The sequence below is a fragment of the Diadema setosum genome, chromosome 13, assembly GCF_964275005.1.
Source record: "Diadema setosum chromosome 13, eeDiaSeto1, whole genome shotgun sequence".
Lineage (NCBI taxonomy): Eukaryota > Metazoa > Echinodermata > Echinoidea > Diadematoida > Diadematidae > Diadema > Diadema setosum.
Window position 1 is genome coordinate 11,471,339 of NC_092697.1, and position 23,060 is coordinate 11,494,398.

At 40.6% G+C, this 23,060-nt stretch overlaps 2 protein-coding genes across 2 annotated transcripts in view; one reads left to right on the plus strand and one right to left on the minus strand.

Moving 5' to 3' along the window:
* The window catches only part of LOC140236755 (MAP kinase-interacting serine/threonine-protein kinase 1-like), a 29,661-nt gene extending 21,954 nt beyond the window's left edge, over positions 1 to 7,707 (plus strand). The window contains exons 7-10 of the mRNA XM_072316683.1: positions 165 to 301; positions 649 to 1,004; positions 1,421 to 1,585; positions 1,982 to 7,707. Of these exons, the coding sequence (XP_072172784.1) occupies positions 165 to 301; positions 649 to 1,004; positions 1,421 to 1,585; positions 1,982 to 2,302 (979 nt within the window). The 3' untranslated portion in view covers positions 2,303 to 7,707. The remainder of the gene's footprint in view (positions 1 to 164; positions 302 to 648; positions 1,005 to 1,420; positions 1,586 to 1,981) is intronic.
* Positions 7,708 to 13,644: 5,937 nt separating this feature from the next.
* On the minus strand, positions 13,645 to 22,669 carry LOC140236883 (2-(3-amino-3-carboxypropyl)histidine synthase subunit 2-like). The gene is made up of 6 exons (XM_072316821.1): positions 22,520 to 22,669; positions 21,417 to 21,529; positions 18,266 to 18,486; positions 16,977 to 17,840; positions 15,337 to 15,519; positions 13,645 to 13,918 (listed from the first exon to the last, which is right to left on the minus strand). Exons 1-6 carry the CDS (start codon positions 22,667 to 22,669, stop codon positions 13,797 to 13,799), a joined length of 1,653 nt encoding a protein of 550 aa, XP_072172922.1. The 3' UTR covers positions 13,645 to 13,796.
* Positions 22,670 to 23,060: the final 391 nt, after the last annotated feature.

Here is a 23,060-nt window from a genome sequence, read left to right on the forward strand (position 1 = left end):
TGTTATGTAGTTTGAGCAGGATAGCGTTAGTTGTGGGAGGGTAGAGATGTCCTTGGACCTCAAGTGCCAACACCTATTGCTATGGGGGCCACATTCTTTTAGCAGTGTTTGCACAAGACACAAGTCTCAATGTTGGTGCTTGGCATTGCTCATGTGTTCTCCAGGTTCTACCTCATCTTTGAGAAGATGAATGGAGGTGCCTTACTGCAGCACATCGAGCAGCGCAAGACCTTCACGGAGCAGGAGGCCAGCCAGGTCATCAGGGACATCGCCAGCGCTCTGTCTTTCCTTCATAACAAAGGTGAGGAGGGGTGTCCTCGCCTTTCAGGTCATAATCATTGGGCATTCTGTAGCCGTGGGTGACCTGTGACACACTATGTGTCAGAGTTACATCATATGTATATACTATCCATATGTCAGTATGTTTGTATGTCAGAATAAATCGAGCTTAAAATACTTTGTTTTAATTTTTGGAAAGGGAATCTCCTTGGCTATAATGCTGAGAATTCTAATGTAACAGCAGTTGCAGAGACCAAAATTATGTAGCACCTTGTGGTATATTTCAGCAAGTGATACTAAACACTAACACACAAAAAATAATAAGCCTAATAATTATGTGACAAAACTTTCCTCCCCAACTACCAACAGGTATTGCCCACCGAGACCTCAAGCCTGAAAACATCCTGTGTGAGAGCAAGTTCAGCATCTCGCCAATCAAGATCTGTGATTTTGGTCTCGGCAGCGGCATCCACCTCAGCAGCCAGTACAACACGCCGGTGACCACGCCTGAGCTTCTCACCCCGGTGGGCTCGGCCGAGTTCATGGCGCCGGAGATCGTAGAGGCCTTCATCGACGACCTGCAGGCGACGGCGTACGACAAGCGCTGCGACCTGTGGAGCCTGGGGGTCATTCTGTACATCCTGCTGAGCGGCCACCCACCCTTTGTGGGCTCGTGTGGGGAGGACTGTGGCTGGGATCGGGGAGAGGCTTGCCAAGAGTGTGAGGTAAATGATTAGCCCTCCTGCCTGTCTGGGGGGGGGGGGGGGGAACTAACAAAAAAAAAATAGATCCTGGCAAACTTTCCAGATCACACACATACAAAAACAACAACAAATATTTATTGAAGGACAAACTTTACAGAGCACATACACACAAAGACAACAACAAAAACCCTATTGACTGTAAAAAGAAAATGCTTGTGTGTCGCAAATGGGAAGAATTGTTTGACACATATTCAAGTGCAAATTGATGTGAGCTCATACAAATGTGTTGTTTCTAATCATAGGTTATTGTGTATCATGGCGACAGCATCACAAAAGACAAAGAGAACAGGCCAGAATTATAACAATGATAAACTTGAGATAATGCCATGTGGTGAGATGTCATATTGACCCCTCCACTCTCGTCTGTCGCCCCGTAGGACCTGCTGCTTCACAGCATCCAGTCAGGGGAGTATGACTTCTATGGCCCGGAGTGGGAGAACATCTCGGATGGTGCCAAGGATCTCATCTCACACCTACTGGTGCGTGATGCCAAGGAGCGATACACAGCAGACATGGTTCTCAGTCATCCTTGGGTGAAGAGGGTAAGTTCTTTATGTCCTGGGAAGAATACCTTTAAGTGTCATTGTGGCATTGTTAGGTGTATCTTTTCTCTTTGTTTTGTACATTTCATAAGAGTTTGTGTGTTTGTTTCTTGTATAACTGAGTGCATTGCATTTAATGAGTCTTTGTACCGAAGTAGGATGAAAAAATAGTCATGACATATTTACTTCTTTATGAATTACAATTGTCTGGAAGCAGCAGTGATGAATCTTTTTTTGTATAGTAGGTTAGAGTTGGCTTGTATCGATCTCCATGAGTTTAATACTGTCAATAGTGGATTTGGTATCAGTCACCCTTTTAGATAGCATTAACAGTCATTGAGGGGATATTAACATGTGTTTTAAATGTGTGAACTGTTCTTTTCATGTCTTATCTAGCCTCCTACAACCCCGCTCCTGACACCAGCAATCATCAAACGCAACAACAGTGCCAAAGACCTGAGCCAGTTTGCTGCCGAGGCGGTGGCCTGCAACCGCCTGGTGGCCCAGAAGGAGGAGGATGAGATACCAGAGGAGCTAGAGTCCAACAGGGAGGAGGAGGATGACGAGGGAGCTATCTGCATCATCCGGCCTTCCGGCCAGCTGAATAATGGCGGCCTCACGTTCGGGCTCTCACCACCTGGCGAATCGGCGCTCGCAAAGCGCCGTGCCGCCATGCACAGCCAAGGCCAAGACCAGTGCATCACGATTACAGCGTAGACGGACCAACAAGGAGTTTCCTATGTCTTTTTTTTTTCTACCCTCTTTCCTCTTTCTGACTGCTTGCTCTTCTATGATAAGGAAAGAGTACAGTGACAATCAAAAATAGTGCAAAAAAAAAATTAATGCAAAGCTTGTGCTGTTCCAACCTCTGTTGCGGAATAGCATCATTTGATGGACTGGACTGAGATGCATTCAGACCTGCTTTGCTGCAGAGGTCCAGATCAGAGGCACGTGCTCCAGGGCAAAGTTCCACTGAAAAACCTCCTGGGCAGCTGCACTTTCCGGGTACATAGTGATGCAGTTCTCAGCAGCCCGGCCGAGTACAGGATGAGTGTAATATATACTGAGAATTTGGGCTTTCGTAGAGTAAGTTAAACTATTCAGTACCCTGCAAGTGACTTGCTGGCGATGCTGGGTCCCCTCCAGCTCTTCCCCGTTTGGACTTGAGATGGACCTGTGTTCTCTCTTTCTAAGAGGAAAGACTTGGAAGTTTGATGCCATGTCCGGTTTCAGCCACAAGCTTTGGGATGTGATAATTGTGTGAGGCACAAAAATCTATTTTCCTCTGGCGTAAACGTATTCTTGGCTAACCTACGCGATGTGGGTTGGTGGCAATCAGGAGGAAGGGGAAGGGGGCAAAATTGCTATGTTCGACACTCTGGGAGACATCCATTTCTAAATGTGCCTTCTATGAAGGTTTCCTCTTTCAGTATTTTTTTCACCCCCGTTCCTTCCAAAGAGCATTGCCCGGAAGTGGGGTATTTCAAGGTAAATTCAGGCATTGTAGTCTCAAATCAAAATAAGATGTTGTGGCAGTGTGTGTACGAAACTCTTTCGAAAAAAGCTCGTGGCATAGAACTATACCCAGATGAACTTAATCTGGCTTCACACAGAACAAAAACATTCCATTCTTTCTCAAAAAAAAAAATCTTTTAAGTGATGAGATTATTTTGGCATATTGAACTGTAAAGAGAATTGTAATTTGTCCAAATTTGTGCACCAATATGTTGTCAAGGCCACCGATAGCAGTTCCTAAGTGTTAAGTCAGGCCTTTCCCCACATAACAGTAAAGTTGATAACTGTACAAGTTGAACAACAGAAACTTGTTCAACGCTGTTGTCAAGTGATAAATGAGTTATTAGCTTTCCATGCTTGGTTCATATTAAATAACAGGGATTGCGGGCATAGCCTCAGCTACGTCTCAAAAAGTCAATTTGGGGTTCCTCTGTATTGAGCAGACTGACAACATTAGTCTGTACATGAAATAAAGTGTGGAACATGAACAGCATGTCGAACCGTATGTACTGACATGCGGCGATTGTGAGAATATCAGAATTCGAGGGTGTAACGAAAAGCAGTGCTACTAAATTATGTGTTGTTCCTTTCAAAAAGAAGCAGATATCTCTATATTTTTTACAAGCCAAGTGAGTCTTACATAAAACCACTTTTTAAAAACAAATTTTTGCTGTTTTTGTATTTTTTTGTCAAGCCTGGGAGGCAAGAAAATGCAGCATCATCATTACTCCAATGTGTGTAATTATGGGTAGATTTACCTTCCTGGCTAACAGTTGGTTTGTAAACTTATGCTTTATAAACTGTTGTCTGGCTTTGCATTCTGAGATGCCAAGTTGTGGCTGTGATAACAACAGGTGATTGTATATATACAAAATGTCAAAACTGTGTCCTTCTTTCATTCTTTCTCTCTATTATGTTCATTTCTTGATTGGAGATGTGTGCAAATAAGTGTAATCTCTGTCGGAGAGGAGGTGAGATATTTATTTCATTTCTCCCTTTTGTTACTTGAAATGGAGCTGTTGTACATATTGGATGTCAAATACAAGTTGTACATATGACAGCAACATAAGGAGTGAACACTTTTACTGTGTGTTACAAAAAAAAAAAGAAAAAAAAGAAAAAGAAAAAGAAAAAAAAGAAAAAGAGAAACAGTTTTTGACAAAACAGTCTCAGAGAAAGAAAAAAACAACATAGAAATGTCCACTAACTTGGCAGCTTTATGTTTGTATGCTTGTTTTCATTTTTACATATTTGCATCAGGTTGCTTTAATTAAAATTCAAACACTTGATAATGCATGTATTAATATTATGATCAACCCATTATCATGGGTTGATAATTGTCGATGCTGTCAGAAACAATTTTGGTTTGTTTTGTTTTGCCATTTCAGTGTCCATCACAAGCATCTATGGACAATGGTAAATGAAGGGAATTCCAGGGTATCAGTTTTGATAAAGAAAAAAAAAAAATGTCTGACTCTGTATCATAATGACAGGAAACTGATGATTTCCATCACCATTGTTTGCTGGTGTTATGATGCTAACTTCAGACGGTTTTATATCAGCCATTGCCCTGTTTACGAGGCCTTCACGAGTGAATAGTTCTGTAGTGTGAACGTTGAAAGTTCATCTCCGTGAATTCACCCTAACCCCCCTCGGGCCGTTTGTGATCAGATTGCCTAATGCGATACGTAGAGGGGGAAGAGTCAGGCACTGCAGTGAAGTAGCCTCTCATGTGTCTGGCACAATTTCAGCTACTGGTAGCCACTCTTACAGGTCTTCCTACTATTACAGTCAATGATGGGGGAATTTAAAGAAAGAAAAAAAAAGATTGAGATGTGCAAGTTTGTTCCAGCAAGCATCTCAAATTCATGCTTAGAATATGTTGGCCTTCATTACTTAGTCCTTTGTGGTGAAACGGAATGGGGGTGCAGTTCGCAGGTGTTTTTCCATTGGGTAAAAACAAAAAACAAAAACAAAAACAAAGAACAAGATGTCAGTCTTGTGCACTACACAATGCCTTGATGAAATCGCCACAGGATCTTGTATGAAACTACCAACAGAATTTGAAGCAGTGAGTTTGATGGACTTGCGGGGAAAGAATGCTGCTGTTGCTTTTAATAAGTAGAGAAAGCTGGACTTTCAGCACTGAAAGAATGGTAGGCAGAACATCGTGTGAATGCCATGGAATAGAAAAAAGAAAATTATCAATGGCTGTGTGGTTACTCGGCTCTGAAAGCAATTATCTTCCATGAGTAATGTTAGTGTACAATACAAGAAAAAGAGACACAGTTGTATCTTATTCCGTGTGTGTTTTACCCCAAACCTGCTGTGCATCAGTTACTCTTTATGCCATGTTACCACAGTACCTATGTTGTGGTCCACCCACAAACCGTTGTGCAATATGAGATGAACTCTACCCAATGACGATGTTCCTACCAGACCTTTGATGTCACAATCAGTTTTGATTTCAGTAAAAACACACAAAAGACTTACTATTCACGGCAAATTACATTATAGGCATTTTCTGTTTGGTGCATATTTCAACTTGGTTTTATACTCTAAAAATTAGTCTTTTATATTGTTTTATATAATTTGTACTGTACACTCTGTTGACAACAAGAGTAAGCTTGAGCTAATTTGGTTTTACCCTGTCACTTGTACTGCGATCAAACGGGTTACACTTTACCCTTCACATTACAAGACAAAACGTAGCTTTAGGCAAGTTTTTGTTGAGATAAACTTCACACAGTTGATCTCACAATTGAGTACATTCTGATTATGTTTCTAGTAACCCACCAAGTTTTCTTGTTCACTGCTCGCCATCGTTTTCCAATTATGAAGCGCAAGTGTCGATACCTTGTAAAATCGGTCACATCTACACTCTTCTGCATCCGGTCATGATTTTGAATAATCCTACAGGCTGTCTGTCCACCACTATTTGTACAACTGTATGTGCTACGATCGTTACCATGAAGGCCTGCGGGACGGGCCGTTGCCGAACGATGAAAAATCAACGTACCAAGGGATTTTTCCTGTGAACTGTGTGAAATATATACTGTATGTCAAGTCTCTTAATTTAGGATACATATTTTTGTTGTTTTCCTTCGTTTGAGGTCAGTAATGCCAAGTTTTAAAATGTTCATTGAGATCGTTCATGCAATATTTGAGTGCCTTCTTCAGGTTAGAGACAAATTTGATTTCGCAGACATTGCTTCAGACACGCCACATTACGCAAACAAGAGTTCTAAAATCAAGAAGTATTCATTGGTCATGCTGTTCCTGCATCTTTGGATGGATTAAGTTTGTCAGCGAGTGAAGTTGAAGTTGTCTGTGTTCTTTTTTGTTTTTCTTGTTAAAAAAAGAAAAGAAAAATTACATCAAACATAGTCCAAGTCATAAGTATCATATGAACACACAAACTATGGATTGGTTGGATAGAGGTAGGTGGAGACTTGGGTAAGCTTTTAAGTTTTTATGCTGCCATGCAAGAAAAACCAAGGGCATTTTTATTGTTTGGGGTTTTCAAAAAGTAGCAGCACTACTCTTCTAAGCAGCTATACAGAATCAGCTATGTGGTTAAAGGTATTGGTGCAAAAAGCATTGCCTCTTTGAACATTTTTTTTTTTGGGGGGGGGGAATCATTGTTACAGGTAGAAGTGTTATTACGAAAACTACACTTACAATTAAGATGGAATGTTTTCATGCAGTCTCCCTGATTCAGCCATGAAATAGCTCCATCTTAATATACTCTGCTCCAAGATGACTGATGATTATAAAAAGAATGGTAAAAAAAAAAATAATACTGTGTAGTGCTTGAGTTACAAAAGGTATTTACATGTGGAACTACCATGTTTACACTTAAGAACCAGAATTACTTTGGAAGTGGAAGAATGTTTGATTTCTTTTTAAACAATAAGAATATTATCTTGTTTGATTAAATCTCAAGATGTTTTACAGCATTTCTGATGCTGAACAACAAAATCATGATTTTGAAAGATTTTTAAGCAGGGGGGTGGGGGCAGTGTGAAGTGTATCACAAATTGGTACGAAATCGCATATATTGCCATTGAGGAATATTTGAGGAACTCCAAGTAAGTTCCTTTGTACATGTGTGTGCTTTTGAAGGCATTACCTCCACTTGTTTGAAGAATTTTTGTGTTCTGTTACAATGATTTTCCTGATGCTGTCTTTGTGTTCGATAGCCCACTAAAGACCGACTCATGCGCAGATGAAATCGAAAACACAAAAGGGAAGTTGATCCAGTGCTCCTACCATGTAGAAAATGCGAGTGCCACACCAAGTGCGGTGTTTAACAAGGATATCACTAGTATTCGGGCTACACTGTACTTAACTGTAACTGGAGCAACCAACACTTCTGAACTGGTTTGCATGGGCGATCACATTCAACGCTTTTGTTTTCCGTGATTGATTTGCGCATGCGTCGGTCGGACATTGTGCTGGCTTTACATGGTGAAGGTTAACTCTTATCAGTATTGTATGCTGTTGACATCTATCTCGAAGTTTCCACTGGAAGAGAGCTTTTAAACACAGCTTTATTTGAAGAACACATTTATTTGAGAGATCCAATAAAATTCTGAAAACGTGAATCTGTTGTCCACATGTATTTATTTTGCTGTTGCACAACTTTATGGAGAATGCATGGTTAGTACACAGTGCTGATGTGAAACCGATTAAGTTAACTATGTAGGTGTGCTACACAGACTGATTGATGTTGACACACCTGAAATAAAGTAAGGTAAAGTAAGAACAAAAGGTTTTTAAATTTTTTTCTGAGCCAGATTCAAATGAAAACACAGAATTTGCATGTTCAATCTACACACATAAATATGAAAAGCATGTTGAAGTGCATTTCTTTGTATCTCCATGATTCTAAGTTGAAATCACATCATACAATATTGAGTCTTTTGATGCATTACTTGTACACGTGTATACATGAGGTTAAGTGGACATGTCAATCCTAAAACAATAAACCAGCAACAAGACACTATGTTTTCCTTAATGCTAAAGAAACTTTAACAGGTCTAGGGGTCACTGTATCTCCAATTTGCTCTATTTGTGGTTTTAACCCTAACTAGGCCGGGGGGGGGGGGCCTCCGAGGCCCCCCCCCTCGACGTTTCGCGCGATGTATCGCTAACGCGAAAAGCTATCGCCGCGACATTTCATGACTTTTTTCTGTCGAGTCTCCCGCATCTTTTGACACCAAATTTGCGATGCCCGGGTGCGCAGTTCCGAAGTTTTGCATAAATATGTACGTGCATGTCAGACCAAAAATTGCTCAAAAACGTGAATTCGTGTACAATTTCAATGGAAACTGTGCTTACAGTCAAATTTCATAAAAGCATGATTATTTTGGGGTTTTATTGATTAAAATCAATTAATAACATATTTTCTTGTTCGGAACAATGTCGTGGACAAGTTTCATCGAAAAAACAATGAAAAACATAAAGTCGAAAAAACAAAGAAATACATAAGAAATTCAAAAAACAATAAAATACTTAAGAAATTTTTTCGGATGGCTCAATTTTTTTCTCTTATATTTGCTTAGGACACTAAAAAGAATATTTACACAAAAAAATGTGCCCATTTTGAGCTTTATTTAGTGATTTATACCAAATTGTCTGATTTCATTGCATCATTATGCATAAATTACCATAATTTAGCATAAATGATAATTTTTAAAAATCTAACTTGGTAGTACTTTAGATTACATCATAGGCAATGTGTGTGCCAATTTTCGTCGCGATTGCGCGGTCGACGGCCGAGATCTGGAGGGGGGGCCTGGGAGGCCCCCCCCCGGCTCTATGATCTACCTAAATAGCCCGGCCTAGTTAGGGTTAAATGTTCACCCACTCCCATAACATGTATGAAAGCAATTTGAATCATCAATTCTTTTAGGTTATCATTTCCCTTATACATGTACCTCTAGAGGTATGAGGAAGGAGCTGTGCATGATCTAACATACACAGCACATAATATACAGGGCACTCCTGTTATAACGAACACTGTCAAAATGAAATTCTCTTTACACACTACACTGTTTGGTTAACACAAAGTTTTGATACATGTATAATGAAACAAAAATGCCGGGCCCCGAGGACTTCGTTATAAGGGGAGTACACTGTACAACACATTACAACTTCAAGTAAACCCTTTTGAAACATGATTGGGACCACAAAATGTTTTTTTTTTTTTTTTTTTTTTTTTTTTTTTTTTTTTTTTACAAGGACCACAAAATGTTTTTTTTTTACAACAAATCCTCATTAAAATATACAGCCAACTGTCACATAAATACAATGCACTTCCGTTACAACCAAAGCATTTAAAATTAAAATCTTGCTACAACAAAGTGATAATACAGATCCAAAAATTATCATCTGGATCCATATAAAAGTGACTCCCGTCATAGCAAAGTCCTTGAGAACATCAGTTTTTAATTATTGCACTTACATATTGTCATATCCGAACAAGTAAAATTAATGATTTTTGGTCCCTGAATTTCACTTTGTTGTATCCACAATTTTGGTATAACTGTGTTATTTATAATGGGAGAGCACTGAATCTTTAGATACGGTTTGCCAGAAATTAACGAAAGAAAACTGCCCGTCCAAAGGAATTTGTCATAATGGGAGTTGCCAATATGCACAGCTAGGATTATAGACTGTTGGAACATAATGATGCTGCACTTGAAGGTGAGGAAACTGTTTAGTGAGCATATGTTTGTTTCCAACAAAGGGCATACTGAATTTTAACTGAAATTTTACTGAAATTTAATTTGTAAATGTGCATTTGTAAACTTAACATTTTTAACCAGTCAATCCCTTCACTATGAATACACATGCATTCCATTCATTTGTGGGTTGTCAACACATGTTTGGGTAGGCATTGTGTACAAGGTGTGCCTCTGGCTGTGAATTCCTGCAGTGTGTATTTGGAAGTCTATCAATCCCCCACCCACCAGTCAATCTTGTCGTAATGAAAACAAGGAAAAGTAGAAATTACGCGGTGCGTAATATATGTCCCCGCCGGAAGTAGCATTTTGTAGCAAAATGTACAATAAAGGTCAAAAATCAAGGTCAAAGGTCAAAGAAGTCAAAGGTCAAAATTCTGTGTAGAAGTTTTGAAGCGCTCACCTAGTGCCATCACATAAAGTAAACGGAATCGAAATCGGGTTAGAAATGGCGAAGGAGTAGCATTTTGTAGCAAAATGTACAACAAAATGTAGGTCAAAAATTAAGGTCAAAGGTCAAAGGTCAAAATTCTGTGTAGAAGTTTTGAAGCCCTCACCTAGTGCCATCACATAAATCAAACAGAATTGAAATCGGGTAAGAAATGGCGAAGGAGTAGCATTTTGTAGCAAAGTGTACAATACAGGCCAAAAAATCAAGGTCAAAGGTCAAAGAAGTCAAAGGTCAAAATTCTGTGTAGAAGTGTTGAAGCCCTCACCTAGTGCCATCACATAAAGCAAACGGAATCGAAATCAGGTTAGAAATGGCGAAGGAGTAGCATTTTGTAGCAAAGTGTACAATACGGGTCAAAAAATCAAGGTCAAAGGTCAAAGAAGTCAAAGGTCAAAATTCTGTGTAGAAGTGTTGAAGCGCTCACCTAGTGCCGTCACATAAAGCAAACGGAATCGAAATTGGGTTAGAAATGGCGAAGGAGTAGCATTTTGTAGCAAAATGTACAATATACAGTAAACCTCGCATGAGTCGAAGCTCTCGGGACTGACAAAAATGCGTCGACTTAAGTGAAAGTCGACTCTCGCGAGAGTCGATTTTTTTTTTCGACTCACACTTATGTACATGTATTATAGTACATTTGCATGCGTGTGTGTGTTTGCATTCAAATTTGTCTGTTCTTGAAGATAATGTTCTTATTTTGTTCTAAATTGAACATGAATTTGTATCAATACATAATACTGTAGTTGAACGTAGTTCTGAGAATGTCTGCGCTAATGTGGCAGTGTGCATGTGCTATGTCTATGATGCAACACAGGTAGCCATCTCTGTCAACCAACCCTTAGACGAACACTCTCCCAGGCCCATCCCACCTCCATTGAACAAAATTATACAGCCAGCCACGCACAAACAAACTCCGCCCTCTTGGCCTGTCACTAAAATATTAAAGCAGCGATTGGTTGACCATGGATTTCTGGCTTGACATGGATAAAGTATGGATGTGCTGTGTGTATGGATGAAGTATGGATCGATGTGCTGCGTGTATACATGTATACATGTGTATGTATTCGATATGCGTGCGGAGCGGTACGGTGAGTGTGCATGCATACCTGCAGCAGGTCATGCAGGGACGAGGTTCTGCGACATGCCGATTTTTTTGTTCTCCTCTAAATGTAATGAGAATGCCAGGCAAAACTTCTTCGGCTCAAGTGATGTAAACTACGTGTATTTTGTACAAAAGGGACTGAATGTTTTACTTCGACACAGCCGAAATTTGACTCTCGTACTTCGGCTTATCCAAATATTTCTTAGAGAAAATACATAGGGAAAATCGGGACTTTTTATTTTGCTTCGAGTTAAGTGATTTTCGACTCACTCGACGTCGACTTATCCGAGGTTTACTGTAGGTCAAAAAATCAAGGTCAAAGGTCAAAGAAGTCAAAGGTCAAAATTATGTGTAGAAGTTTTGAAGCCCTCACCTAGTGCCATCACGTAAAGCAAACGGAATCGAAATCGGGTTAGAAATGGAGAAGAAGTAGCATTTTGTAGCAAAATGTACGATACAGGTCAAAAATCAAGGTCAAAGGTCAAAGAAGTCAAAGGTCAAAATTCTGTGTAGAAGTTTTGAAGCCCTCACCTAGTGCCATCATATAAAGCAAACGGAATCGAAATCGGGTTAGAAATGGCGAAGGAGTAGCATTTTGTAGCAAAATGTACAATATAGGTTAAAGGTCAAGGTCAAAGGTCACGACTAAAATTCTGTGTAGAAGTTTCAAAGCTCCCATGTAGTGCTATCATATAAAGCAAACAGAATCAAAATCGGCTCATAAATGACAGAGAAGTAGCAAATTGAAGATTTTGATCACACACGGACGCACACACGGACAGACACACGGACGGACGCTACGACACACGGACGGACACACACACGTACGGAGCCCGTTGTACGGAGCCTGTTTCATAGTCCCCTGCTCGAACTCGTTCGGCGAGGACAACAAACAAGGGAAGGAAAACAAAGACTGTTTTGTTTTTACCATTAAAACCTTCTAACACTAACATAATCTTGTTTAAAATTAACTTGCTCTATGGAGTGAGTTGTATGAGTTGTGCCACGGTGTACAAGGGAAGGAAAATATAGACTGTTTTGTTTTTAACCGTTAAAATCTTCTAACACTAACATAATCTTGTTTAAAATTAACTCGCAATATGGAGTGAGTTGTATGAGTTGTGCCACAGACAAGCGTTCAAAAATATGTGCCAGGAAAATATTATTACACATGTAATGGGGTTTGCCTGTATAAAAGGACATGCAGGGCTGCTCAACTCTTCAGGCTAAAAACAAAACAAAGTAATATGTGGAAACAACAATAACTTCAAAACCTTACATTCTGAGGCGAAAAATACAAACCTGAAGACATTTCTGTTTAATATTGGGAAAACACAATTCTATTATGTATGCTTCACAAATTTTTAGTTGGGAAACTGTACACACAAGCCAAATAGGCGAAACACACTGGCTGGTAGCTTTGCGATGTGACAGAATGTGGAACTCTCTGCTGAATTTAATCAGTCATTCGTATTGCAGTATTAGCAGTTTGACTAAGAGCATGTTGATTTTACAGGTACATAGTTTTCAACTTGCCCTTTTACAGCTGTTGTGTGTCATTTTCACACACCTTTAAAGCCACACTCATTTATATTTTCCTAAAAATTTCAATGACATCTTCTATGATATTCATTATATTCCTTCAGGCACTGACATTAACAAGGGAAAGGAAGGGGAAAAAATTACTTGTTTTACAACACAAGTCAGTATGAGTAGGATAAGACTGTGTGTGAGTATGCTCTTTATGCAACATCCGATTGGTTGCCTGCTGATCACGTGACATGCATCTAAAGGAACCATTGCACGTCGTCCCTGTCAGCTGTGCAATTTCGTTTGAGCGAAAATGGATATCACATGGCCGGTGTTACAGATTTCCATCAAGTCCTGTGTTAAACTCTTGGATTGACCCGTGGTTTTTGCTCCATTGCACGGCTCTGATGTCACAATAAACAAACCTTTGCTGCATGCATACAGCAGTTCCAAGCGCGCATTCTGTCACACATTTTACTGTTGACAACTTTAATTGATGGTTTCACATATGCAACTGACTGTGACTGTGCTACTCATCTGCCTTTCATAAAAAGAAAAATGTTTGCCATTTTCTGTACTGAATTCGAGAATCTGAGTGAACCACATCTGTTGACGTTCGAGGTGTTGAATAAAACAAATTGTGCACGGTCTTTATTCATGCAATGGAACAAGATTTCGCACTCGATGAATGATGACGCACACTATCCAACTTGGCAACTCGGTGCCACCTCATTAAATAGAGCGCCTCTATCCTCCACCTCGTGCGAAATCTCATACCATCGCACTCATAACCATTCACTATTTGTATAATATTTGATCCACTAAATGGGAAGTAAACTGACGGCCACCCATAGAGAGCGGTACTCATGATTGCTCGTGTGTGTATGATGCTGCAATCCCCTTGCGCCCCTCTGTAGCCTTTGTCACAGGCGTTTCTCCAACCTTCTGCTCCAGTCCTTGCCATGACCTGCCTGCTAGAAACTCACCTGTTGGACAAGAAAAGGAAGAGCAGCAACCATAAAGCAAAGCAAGTCAAATGTACAGTGGACTCCCACCACAACAAACTCCTACAGATTGGTGACACTTTTTTTATATTGAAATTTTGTTACACTAGGGTGTTGAAAACAACAAAATATAAAGAATATTGTGAACTTTGGGGCAATAAATATTGTTTGTTATATCAGCGTTCTTTTATAGCAAATGACCAGCGTATCTGAAGGAATATTGTTCTCGGGGTAAAGCTACATCCTGTTCTAGGAGTAGTGTGTTTCAGTTAGAGGGATGAAATTAACCTCAAGAATGACTACTAGCAGGTTTCCAGTGAATGCACATGGCATTCCCACTAAGTCCAAGCACTGGACAGCGAGTGACGTTCACTTTGTTGTACCTGAAGCATCCAATTCATCCTTACATATATATTTGAGCTGAATGAAAAGTCATTAAGACAAGCACAATACTGTATGGAACACTTTTCTCATACATCGCAGTCCCATCACAGCCAGCTTTCAGGGCATATCGCAAGGGCTGCCAAACGATGCAAACCAAATACCTATAATAAAATGGATCAGCAAATCTCTACGATCTGATAGGCTGATAACCAGGAGTGTTGATTTGCTCACTAGTTTTACTATGAGTGTCCACATTCATTGACACTATTGAGCCAGGCATCAGCAAAATACCTGTCAGTTTCACTGGCAAATTTGTGCAGGGCTATGAGTCAGTAAGTTTCCACCTTTTTTTGTTTGTTTTTTTTTACATTTCCATGAACAGCAAAATAGGTTTCAATTTTAGGTTCAAATTTAGGCCTAGAGATATACAAGAAAGATATACAATCTCAAGGTTTCACTTGCTTCCCCCCCCCCCCCCAAAAAAAAGAAGAAATTGATGATAACTGCATCAACAAATCATATGAGATCATGACCTCACAAGTCTTTTACTGACCTACAAACAAATCTTTATCAAATTTCCTTGGGAAAAAAAAAATGAAATCAGAGAGAAAACTAGATTCCTTTTCATGAAAATTTTTCATGAAACCTGTGCCATTCCATTGGTGTGATTTCCAGCAATAAAGCTTTCTGTGCCAGGGACTTTGGAAAATGTGCACAATGCTATGGGATCTCTGTGCCAGTTGGTGCACTAACAGCACTGTAATGGTTAGTGACATTCAACTTGAACATGTGGAATTTCACTCTCATTGCCAATATGAAAGCATTTATACAAGTCTACCTGTACATTGTATCTTTGAACTTGGCGATAACGTCACATAATAGCGGCCAGATAATAAAAAGTAGATCATCGTAATTAAATTTGCACAGGAAAGTAGCTGACTGAATGAATGCATAATTGCTAGTTGTTACTCAAACACAGGATATCACTATTAAAAAGACAGCAGACTTAAACCTACTTGCATTCCTGTGTACATTGGACACGGTAAGAGTCTCATTTCTCTTCACGAGGGCGCCAGACTCTATGCTTCCATCGTCTTCATTTATTCTTGTGGAGCGGAGGTTGCCTGTGATGAGGGAGACGTCGGTCCTCTCAGACTGAGCTGGGGATGAGGTTGGTACCTCAACATATTTACTGGCACCTAGGGGAGAAAACATCACTCATGCTTGAAAAGTTTGATAAATTTCATATGCTGCCATCATTTTTCGACTTGACCTGACCACATTTGGAATTTTACAACAGCTGCCATGCCAAAACAGCAAAACAAAAATAAAGAAAATAAAAAGGACTCCATAAATCTCAACTTAAAAAAAAAGAAAAGAAATGTGAACATTCCCTGGCCCTAGTACAGGAAAAATCACACTTGTATCTTACAACGGGTATTATTTTCCATGTCTTCTGGAGAGGCTTTGTTGAGTGTTCTTTTGATGTCCTAGAAAAACAAACTTTTGCAAAATTCTTTGCATAGTTCTGCAAAACAATACTAGACACTTGGGTTCACAAAATGGAAAAAAAAGTAAGCTTAAAAATCACTTTAAAACCAGGGAAATAATATGGCATGCAACACTCGGATGAATCATATATGTGTATTATGCTTCAGTGCCATCTACTTCATTGACAAAGGGTCTCTCAGGGTGCGTTCGAGCGCTCTCTTAAAGCGAACTGTACCGTACCGTACCCGTGCCAGAGGAGCGTTCGAATGCTCCTAAAAGTGTACCGAGCCAAAAGTGGACCACCTCCCAATGTGCTCCAAAAGCCTACCAAAGCATACCAAAAGTTCGTTGTAAAGCATGCGCGTATCATGCGCATATGTCACAATGGAAAGACATCATTCTTTTTGTTCGGGACAGGTGTAAGTAGTTCACGCGCCAGGTGGATGACAATCTTGCTACAAACATGCATGACCTTTTCTAAAAATAACTCGTGAGGTATGCTTTCTCCACAGAGCGCTCGAACGCTCCAAAACTGGCACAGTTCGGTACGGTACGCTTTAGTTCAGTTCGCTTTGGTTCGCTTTAGAGCGTTCGAACGCACCCTTACTTGATTTATAAATTCTTGTTGTCATTGATAGACTACTTCCTTTGTGTCTTTGTTTGTTAACAGATACAGAATTTTTTTCTGCTGAGAACAAAAAGGACATCCAACAAAAACTCTTTTACAGGGTTTCACTTATGACTTCACAGGGAGAAGGTTTAACTTCCTCACTACTGTAAAAGTGGAAATTTTTATGGTGTGGAAATTTTCATGCATTTCGCGCAACCGGAAACTAGTGTGAAAATAAATGGAAGCAAATATCTTTGCTCATCATAAGTACCACATATCAATGTCACGATTTCACTGAATCAAAAACATGTGAAATTCATCTAACCAGACTGAGTGCAAAAAAATTGCCAACTCAAAAATATTCATTTTTACAGGACAGGCAACCTTGCTCAAGTCGACCTCACATAAGTCGAATAATCGCCAAAGTCAAAGTCTTTATATTCTACTAATCCCTATCTATCTCTCACAAGTCAATTTTTCTGTAAGTTGAAGCTATTTCTTCAGTCCAAATATATTCCACTTAAGCAAGGTTGATTGTATTTTCCAACCACGAACCTGGAAGGATCTTTTGGAAGTCTGTGATGTATTCCCCTGTCCACTCCCTGGCCTCATTGCATGCGATCTCCATCTCATAGGGCGTGACGACGGGGCGGTAGAACTCTTTGGAGTCGACGAGCGTGTTCTCTGGGCAGGCCACCATAACATAGATGTCGACCTCTGGGAAGTTCGCCAGCTTGGCCACGTTCAGCTTTCCCACGGCAAACACGTAGCTCTTCTTCCCCGCGTGTCGCAGCACGTCCTTGAGATGCGACACCACGTCCAGGTGTCGCGCCACGCCCAGCGTCCCCGCCACGATGCCCACCACGTTCGCGTCCTTGGCTCTCTCGATGAGGTAGTAGCGCCGCATGAGGGCGCGGCTCACGTTCAGCTCCTCCCGCCTCGCGACAGAGGTCGAGGGGTCGTACGTGTGGAAGGGGCACTTGTTCAGCGTCATCATGAGGTTTGTAAGTGTTCTGCCCTCTCCGCCGATATACAGCACAGAGTAATCCTCTACAGTGGTTCCTGCTTCAAGACTAAACGTCCTCCCAAATAGAGACTCTGATGCAATTTCTTGATTGTTCCTGCTCTCTTCAGCTGCTTCTTCACTTGTCTGTGCATTATCACCAGAGCCGACATCACCACTTCTTTTGTTTTGGAGATTTGATGGAGATGCTTCATGGGAATCACCGCTTACTTGCCCTTTCTTCTCCTCACTCCTGCCCTTACTACAACAGCTGCCTGATTTACAATCACAGTCTAATTCTGGTATTCTGTCACTTGACAAGCTATCAAGCTTTCTTGATGGCACATTTTCTGTTGCGTTGATCCTAGAAAACACTATGTGTGAATAATCCTCTTGAAGTTGGCTCTGTAATGTGGCTGGCAAAAAAACGACAAACAAGCATAAGAAAGCAGTTTACCATCAGCAAAAATAACAGAGGTAACATCACTAATTCCTTTTTTTAAAGGAATACTTCAAATAGTAGGGATATACGAGATGATGTGGAGGGTGGTAAAATCTTTGAAGGCTTCCATGGCGGTAGAACGTTGGGTAGTAGAAGGCTTAACGGTGTACCACGGTAGAAGGTTTAACGGTGCACCACAGTAGAAGGCTTAATGGTGCACCACACATACCCTAGAAAGAATATGTGGTGCAGTTTGGAGGGTGACAAAAATTTGCTGTGATGCGAGGTAATACGAGGTGTTGTGTAGAAACTCACTGATTTAAATCACATCCATCAAATCAAATCGCCCCAAACTTCCTGTTCCGTCTTACTTTGCTCAATTTAAAAAGAGAGGCTCACCAAGTTCATGGGCGTATATCACATCAGAAAATACCAGGATCCGTTGGCTTCCGCTCGGCAAGATGGTGCCAATATTTTTTCGGCAGTCTGCAGCATCGAGTCGGCCGCGTCCGAATACGTACAGGACGGGCAAGCGTTCGGTGACGCTGAGACAAGCTCGACCAAAGTGGATGATTGCATTGGCACCAACATGCTCTGCTGCAACTTCATCCACACAGCAACTGAGGAGTAAAGGTGAGAATCAAGAAAGGCCCAAACCATTTTCAGCTGCAGTGAATCGCCAAACAAGCTATTGTAAAATTTGGAACAATCAAACAAAATGTTGCCATTGTTAGCATAGCAGAAGAAAACAACAAGTCTAAGAAATCACACATTCATAACTTCAAAGGGAGCTCACATTTTGGAATTTGGACTGAGTCTTTTCAACTAAGCTTTATCTTGTTGCATTGCAAAACGTTGCATATTCATTATCCCATTAAAGCACAGAGCACAAAGAAAATTAATCTGCATACACTTTATCGCAAATGGACAGTTGCAATGATATTACACAGCAGATACACGCAAGGCTGTGTGATCATTACCATGAGAACAAAAATTGTCAAAAAAAAAAAGAGAATAACTAACACAGTGAATTCATATCACAATGGCATGGCCTCTTTGGAAACACTGAAAAGTTTCTTCATTATATCTGGTATCTCATTTAATATCAGTAGGAAAAAGACAAAACAAAACAAGAGACCCGCAGGTCTAGCGCTCACCCGAGTATCGCAAGTTCACCTTTCACGCAGTCACTAATCTAAATTATTCACAGCTCTACCAAAATTTTACCAGGCATTCTCAAGTAGAAGATGAAAATGTACAATAAGGGCCTAAATTTTTGAAGATTCCTTAATTTGGGGGGATTGGGGCCCCCTGGGGCCCTCTGGGTGGGGCATGGTGCTCATTTTGATAAATTGAGATCCTGACCCCCTAGGGATGCTACTTGCCAAGTTTGACAAAAATCCATCATGAGGTTTCAGGAAGAAGATGAAAATGTACAATTCAGGCCCCCATTTGGACCTTGCCAACCAACCCCCCCCCCCCCCCAAGAGGGGCACCCCTGGATCTCCTCTGAACAAACTTGAAACTACAGTCATTAATGTACTCACTCATAGTATTATCTTAGCTCTATAACTTCTGATTCTAGAGAAGATTTTTAACCCTAAAGGGGCCGGGCTTTTTTGGCTATGCTCAGACCGGGGGGGGGGGGGGGGGGGGCGGAATCCGCCCCCCCCTGAGATCTCGGCCATCGGTGGTGCGATCGCGATGAAATTTTGCATGCGTGAGACCCGCGTCATAATCTACAAGATTGTGTTATAAGATTTTTTGAAACAATCAATTTCTAATTTTAATTAATTAATTATGCAAATTAAGCTCAAGGTGATATTTTAGCTTAATTAAAAGCATTGAGAGTCTAATTTTTGATCTGTAAATCTGTTTTAGCATATTCAACAATTGTACATCACAAAAACTTCCAAAACTCATTTCAATTCTTATGTATTTTATTGTTTTCAGAATTTCTTATGTATTTCTTTGTTTTTCAACTTTTGTTTTTTCTTTGTTTTTTCATTGGAAATTGTCACTGACCACTTTTCTACCATAATTAGCACAAAATTAATCAATGAAAGTGATTAATTGTAAAAATAATCAGGTTTTTATGCCTTTCATGACAGAGCACTGTTTTCCATAGGAAATGTACACAAAATCACAAAATTGTGCCCGTTTTGGAGCGACATTCCGTTACAAAAATGGGCGTGGCTTCGCAAAAGTATGCGCGGACGTTGCAAATTTGGTCTCAAAAGTTGCGCGAGACTTGAACGAAGAAAGTCAAGAAGCCTCGCGATGAGGCCTTCTCGCGTTACAGAATTATAGCGCGAAACGTCGAGGGGGGGGGCGGATTCCGCCCCCCCCCCCCGGCCCTTTTAGGGTTAAAGATTCCTTCATCTTGGGGGTGTGGGCCCCCTGGGGGCCCCCTGGATGGGGCATGGTGCCCATTTTAACAAATTGAGATCCTAACCCCTTAGGGATGCTACCTGCCAAGTTTGGTGAAAATGGGTCATGGGGTTCTCAAGAAGAAGATAAAAATGTACAATTTAGACCCCATTAGGACCCCTCCTCACCCCCCTCCCCTGGGTCCCAAGGGGGGCACCCCTGATTCTGCCATGAACAAACTTGAAACTACAGTCATTAATGTACTAACTTATAGTATTAACTTAGCTCTATCACTTCTTGTTCTAGAGAAGAAGATTTTTACAGATTCCTTAATTTGGGGGGGGGGGGTTGGGCCCCCTGGGGCCCCCTGGGTGGGGCATGGTGCCCATTTTAACAAATTGAGTTCCTAACCCCCTAGGGATGCTACCTGCAAAGTTTGGTGAAAATGGGTCATGGGGTTCTTAAGAAGAAGATGAAAATGTACAATTTAGGCCCCATTAGAACCCCTCCCCACCCCCCTCCCCTGGGTCCCAAGGGGGGCACCCCTGATTCTGTCATGAACAAACTTGAAACTACAGTCATCAATGTACTAACTCATAGTATTAACTTAGCTCTATCACTTCTGGTTCTAGAGAAGAAGATTTTTACAGATTCCTTAATTTTGGGGGGTTTGGGCCCCCCTGGGGCCCCCTGGGTGGGGCATGGTGCCCCACCCATTTTAAGAAATTGAGTTCCTAACCCCCTAGGGATGCTACCTGCCAAGTTTGATGAAAATCGGTCTTGGGGTTTTCGAGAAGAAGATGAAAATGTAAAAAGTTTACGCACTACGCACGACGCACGACGGACGACACACGACGCACGACGCACGCCGGACGAAGGGCGATCGCAATAGCTCACTTGAGCCTTTGGCTCAGGTGAGCTAAAAAGGAATGGGACCTGCAAAATTACCTCTTTATATCAGGCACTATCTCCCATATCTGACATCATTATAACAAGTTTTCACTGTATCAAGATCCTCATCCTATTCCTCTTTTATCATCATCATTGTCATCATCATTATCACTGTCATCCATCTCACCTTCATCATCATCATCTTTATCATCATCATTTTCATCCTCCTCCTCCTCATTATCATCATCATCATCATGGTCATCATCATCATCATCGTCATCGATCTCACCTTCCATAGGAAGTGTCTCCAAGGATGAAGACGAGGGATGATGTCAATGCCTGGAGGCGCTCTGCAACAGCTGCTGCATCCCCCAGAAGACTGTCTGGGAACTGTAGGGCAACCTGGATAGTGTCATCAAGAATATAAAAAAAGGGGGAAAAAAATAAAATGAGAGAAACCTGTCAAAACCTTTTGGAGGTATGCCTAGGTTCAGACTGACCACCCTGCCACAATTGTGGGTTCCTAGCACAGTAAACTTTCACTTGCAAAAATTATACTGACACCTAATGACAACTATGATGAGAGATACCATTTCACATACTGGATAATCACATCACAGTTGAAATGTATATACACTGTATATTGTGAAGTTCAATTGGACATATGTATTCTGCAGCTTTTAGTCATATTTGGGGATATATACATTGACATCTTTTTCCTATATTCAATAAATTTTATTTTTACTGTTTATATTTGGGCTAAACATATTGTAATGTTAATGTAGAAATTAAATGAACTTGAAACCAAGTGCATATAAACTCTAAGTTAGTAATATGATTGTGCCATGGTCTATAAGATGACACATAATTATGGTATACAAAACATCCCCATTAATCAATCCTAACAGCATGACTCACACAGTAACAACTGCCTGAGCAAATATAACACAAGTAACTAGTGCGACTTATTACTCCAGTTAAAGGGGATGGCTAGTAACTGATCAGTGGGAATCAGTGGGAATGCTGGAGGGTGATTGTTCCAATCCTTGTGGGAAGTAATGTGCAGTTTAATGTTTCCAGGTTAGCGTGCCTGGTCAGTGACGGGGCATTAATCTGCACATTACTTGAATATGAGACCGTCCTGAAGCAAATAATTTTCACATAACAGTAGATATATAATGTACTCTTAAATGAATCCCACAAGGATTAGAACAATCATCCCTCAGCATTCCCACTGATCAGTTACTAGCCATCCCCTTCAACACTGCACTGACATCATATGAGCTGATTTGCCAAGTACTTACCCTACAGGCTTTGTGAGTATAATGACATAAGGAACATCCATACTGTCACAATAAAAACCACATAAGCTGTGAATTAATTTGAACTTACTTTCTTGAATCCATGCTTCTTGATGAAGTCAGCACAGCGTTGTATCTCGTAATAGTCATCTACATCAGCACAGGTACTTGCCTGGTCTCTAGCTACCACAGTGCGTTGAATGACTGATAGAGAATCACTGTAAAAGCTGGACACTGACATAGTTGCTGGGATGTGTCTGCACAAAACAGAATAAATATGGTCAACAAGTTAAAGGGTGTGTACAGTTCTGGTCGAGGTGAGGATTTAGCATTTCACGTTAATACTTGTGAGATATTCAGAAACCACTCTATGAGATGTCAAAAAGCATACACTTCTAAGGGGTATCAAAAGATTTTTGATGAAAATTGGTTTTGAAATGGCTGAGATATCCAAAAACAAGGTGAAACAAAGAGATCCTAATAAAAGGCATGGCCTGTCGCCTATTATCACTTTTTTGGATATCTCGGCCATTTGAAAACCAATTTTCATTAAATAAACCTTGAATTCTTCTTAAACTTACGTTCTCTTTCATATTTCATAAGAGGTTTCTCATTATCTCACTGAGGAATGT